Raw genomic sequence first — 4,757 nt, 5'->3', positions numbered from 1 at the left:
TTTAATGGATTCCTAAAATTAATGGGCTTATTTTATGTATCCATGTTTAAACTGAAATGTTCATGTATTGATTTTTACTAAAACAAATCTTTAATATTATAGCCTACCATGGGTCCAATAGTCAAGTTCTCTTTGGCTTTTCAGAAGCAGTAGTAGGTTTACTTATAACAGCCACTCAGACAAATCCACAAAAACAGAAGATTCTGTAATATGGGGCACTAGTGGTATTGGGAGATACCCCACATCAGTAGTTTCTCAGGATCTCTCTTTTCATGTTATGAAGATATTTTTTAAATTATATCTCTCATAATATTTTTAAAATCTCTTCTTAAAATAATACCTTATAAAATATCCCATCTTCAACATTTTGATTCTTTATCCCTAATCATTTCCCCTGTTTTTCTTCGTGTGGTGTTTTTGCTGGGGGAAGTGGGGTACAAATGAAAAAGTGTCAGCTGTGCTGTGGGAATAGTCATTTAACACTGCCTTTACTGGTTCTCTCTTTTGACAGTGGAATTAGTATCATCAGCTCTTAATGAATTACATCCCAATGTAATGAACTCCACGTAAGCTCCAGATAATTTCACTGAGCGGTGATTTTTTTATAATGAATTAACAAGTTTCTAGAAAACACATTCCCAACAAGCAAGAATAAAGAAGAAATAATCTAAAACACATTTTGTTTTTTCTGACCCAACCAGAGCCACTGGAAATCACCATAAAAATGTTGTTCCCATTTTATTCCTTCTCCACTCTCCAAAGGAATGAATATGGAGAGTGAGGGATAATGTTTTGTTTACTTTAGGGGAAAGTTTTGCTGAAAATCGAAGGAAATGACCTGAAGTGAATTAAGGAAAATTATAATTTCTGCTCATTGAGAACTGTAAATAGGTTTTCCTTCTGCCTTTTACCACATCACAGAAAACACATAATCATACACATTTTGTAATGTGAACTTTATGTCATTAGAGAAAATAGTTATCTTTAAAAGTGTTTAATTGTAGAGAATTCAAGATAATTAAATTAGTGGAACTCTATTTGCGTGAACTCTTTCATGCAGAATTGTCATATATTTCTTACAGTAGCAGTAGTACTTTTCAACACTATGTTCTAGGTACTCTGCTAAGCACTGTAAATTTATCATCTCATTTAATTTCTTTCAACAGTGTTTTAAGGTCAGCCTATAAAGAATAAGTAATTGCCTAAGATCACAGCTAGTAAGTGTCAAAGCCATATTGAAATCCAAATTTTTCTGGCTCCAAACCATATTCTTCACTGTAGTAGTCTGTTGCCTCTCAGGAAACAGTATATTACTTACGCTGTATTAGGAAGCGAGTGTAATACCACTCCATAATTTAGTCTGTAATAGTAAGTAAACGTTCTAGGTAATTGGAATTTAAGCATTAAAACATTTCCTTATCACTAGAGGCATCTTTTTAGTTAATTTATTGTTGTCATCATGGTGTTTCCTTCAAGGAATCACCATTGGAGTGTAGGATTTTTTGCTTGTATACAAAATGACTCCAATTTCCTTGCCTTTTGCATCTCATTTTTAATGTGTTTTAATTGTTCACAAAGGCATTTTCTGATACTGCCTCAAGCAGCACTTCACTTTTGCCTTTTTATTTCCTGCTTTGAATTTATGGCTGTTCAGAAAACCAAAAATATTATTAAGATCATAGTTTGGGTAGATTCAGTAAGCTCTGATGGAAAATTGAAGGATTTATTGTCAGCATATCGTTTTTACAAACAACTTTGTAAGCCTCTGTCAGATAGTTTTGATTGCCAGGTAAATGACCTCTATGTAAATATGACATTGTATTTTTTAAAATTCTAACAAGCAAATGCTAATATTACTCCTATAATTATTCCTAATTTTAAATTCATTTTTTATCCAGCTTATAAAATAAGGATAAGGTACTTCATAATTTTCAGCTAAAAACAACTGAATTATTTACCTTAGAAATAAATATATTTAATTTCCTCATTAGTCATCTTAATTGAGCTACTTTCTCTTAATATTTAAATAATAAAAAAGCCCTGTGTATGTCTTCACATCATGTTTTTGTCTTAACTGTGCACCTACTTAATTCTGCCTTTGTAATTCTTCTCTTTCACTATTAGGTTTTAACCAAAGAATTTTATAGTCTCCAAGCCTCTTCTGAAAAACGCATTACTGAACTTCAAGCACAGAACTCGGAGCATCAAGCAAGGCTAGACATTTATGAGAAACTGGAAAAAGAGCTTGATGAAATAATAATGCAAACTGCAGAAAGTAAGTCTCCCCACACACACACGGGCAACTTTTTTTTTCTGGCAGCAAAGGAAGCCTGACATTATTTCTATAACTACTTTGGGACCAGGCACTGTGTAATCTTAGCAGTTTGGACAGCCAAGGTGGGCAAATCACTTGAGGTCAGGAGTTCGAGACCAGCCTGGCCAACATGACGAGACCCCGTCTCTACTAAAAATACAAAAAAAAATTACCCAGGAGTGATATTGGGTAATCCCAGCTACTCCAGAGGCTGAGGCAGGAGAATTGCTTGAACCTGGAAGGCAGAGGTTGCATTGAGCCAAAATCATGCCACTGTACTCCAGCCCAGACAACAGAGCAAAACTGTCCCAAAAAAAAAAAAAGAATAAAACTACTTTGCTATATTTTCTTAAAATATAATTGGTGACTATTTCTAAATAAAATTCTGTATTTCAAATATTTGTTCATCTTCATCTCAGAAATTGCAGTCAAAAAATAAACAAGTTAAATATGATAGCTTCTATCTTTTTTATTTTTTATCTAATTCACTTATTCTGGAATTGTTAAGTATTTACGTCTATCAGGAACTAGGGATTAGGAATTCATGGAAATAATTCCCATCTCAAGGAGTTTCTAATCTACTGGGAGAGATGAACATAATAACAAATAATTAGAGTAGCAAGATAAATACTATAAGCAAGAAATATGCAGTTCTCAGTGGAAATACAAAAGAGATCATTAATTAATCCCACCTTTAAAGGAGGCGAGGAATATCTAAGAGGGGAGATGACACTGGAATTAGTCTTTTTTTTTTTTTTTTGAGATGGAGTTTCGCTCTGGTTGCCCAGGCTGGAGGCTGGAGTGCAATGGTGCGATCTCAGCTCACCTCAACCTCTGCCTCCCGGTTTCAAGTGATTCTCCTGCCTCAGCCTCCGAGTCACTGGGATTACAGGCATGCACCACCACACCCACCTAATTTTGTATTTTTAGTAGAGACAGGGTTTCTCCATGTTGGTTAGGCTAGTCTCAAACTCCCGACCTCAGGTGATCCGCCCGCCTCGGCCTCCCAAATGCTGAGATTATAGACGGCCACCGTGCCCGGCCTTGGAATGAGTCTTGAACTACAAATAGAAATTCATTTGATGGTATTGTGTTATAATCTTTGATCTTTAATTTCTATTTTCCGTTTTTCTTGTTTTCCCCTCTTGTTACGTTATCTTCCTGTCTTATCCCTAACATTAATAAATATTTTAAATTAACATTTCACCGTTGGCTGTGATGTTTGCTACAGTACATTATTTGTGTTCAAAAGTCAGATAACTGTGGCATTCTTATAAAAAAGAGATTAAACTTCAATTGAATTTGAATCTAGGTAGGGTTCTAATTATTTTAGGCACATTTTCACATAAGGACTGTATTTACTTGTAGGCCAATGTAAGAAAAACTTTTATTTCTTTCCTATCATTGTCCTTTTTCCCATTTCCAAGGTCAGTGTCTGATAACTGCAATAGATTTTAAATTTATCTTCAGTTTCTTCACTGGAGTTCAAGTAATCTTTGTAACATTCCAATTTTCATATCATATGCCTGCTTTAATGACTTTTATTGTCTTCATTAAGACAGTAAAGTCAAATTTCTTTACATGACTTTGTGATTAGCCTCATGTTTACCTTTCTACTTTTCATATCTTGCCATTCCCCTCCATGTCATATTATTGTCTTGAAAGTTTCATACTCTTTCTTATCTCCACAACTTTGCATATGTCCCTTTGTCTAAACAAATTAGGAATAGAAGGAAACTTCCTCAGTCTGAAAAAGGGCATTTATAAAAACCAATAGCTAAAATTGTACTTAATGGTGAAATATTAAATGCTTTCCACATTAAGGGGGAGAGTAAGACAGGGATTCCTATTTTCATGATTTATATGATTTATATTAAGCACTGTATTTGAATTCCTAACCTGTGAGATAAGGATAAGAGAAGATATAAAATATATAAAAATCAGAAAGGAATAATAAGAATGTGTTTTCAGATTACCAAACAACTACTAAAACTGGTAAGTGAATATAGCAGGATATACAGTCATTACCCAAAAATATACTAGAAGTAAACAATTGGAGAAGTACGTAGCAGCAAAAAACACAAAATACTTAGAAATAAATTTAAGCCAAAAAACCCTACAGATCATTGCTAAGAGAAAAGAACCACTCCCCCCAAAATCACGAAATATATTGTGAATTCTATCAATTTAGTGTTCTTCTAGTCACAGTGGCAGCAGGCTTTTTTGTATTTCATTCATATGGAATGCAAAGGACTGGCATATCCAAAGCAATCTTGAAAAAAGTTGAAGCCCTATGTGGTGGTACACTCCTATAGTCCCAGCTACCTGGGAGGCTGAGGCAGGAGGATTGCTTGAGCTTAGAGGTTAAAGCCTGTAGAGTGCGATGATCGTGCCTGTGAATACCCACTGAACTCCAGCCTGGGCAACATGGTGCGACCTTCTC

General features: G+C 34.6%; 1 protein-coding gene across 1 annotated transcript in view; it reads left to right on the top strand.

Moving 5' to 3' along the window:
- PIBF1 (progesterone immunomodulatory binding factor 1) overlaps positions 1 to 4,757 on the top strand; it is a 287,209-nt gene that overhangs the window by 166,540 nt on the left and 115,912 nt on the right. The window contains exon 12 of the mRNA XM_011972020.1: positions 2,125 to 2,275. Coding sequence (XP_011827410.1) covers positions 2,125 to 2,275 — 151 coding nt within the window. The remainder of the gene's footprint in view (positions 1 to 2,124; positions 2,276 to 4,757) is intronic.

This window comes from Mandrillus leucophaeus, unplaced genomic scaffold (genome assembly GCF_000951045.1).
Source record: "Mandrillus leucophaeus isolate KB7577 unplaced genomic scaffold, Mleu.le_1.0 Scaffold126, whole genome shotgun sequence".
Lineage (NCBI taxonomy): Eukaryota > Metazoa > Chordata > Mammalia > Primates > Cercopithecidae > Mandrillus > Mandrillus leucophaeus.
The sequence above is the reverse complement of the archived record's forward strand: the minus strand, read 5'-3'. Positions and strand labels throughout refer to the sequence as shown.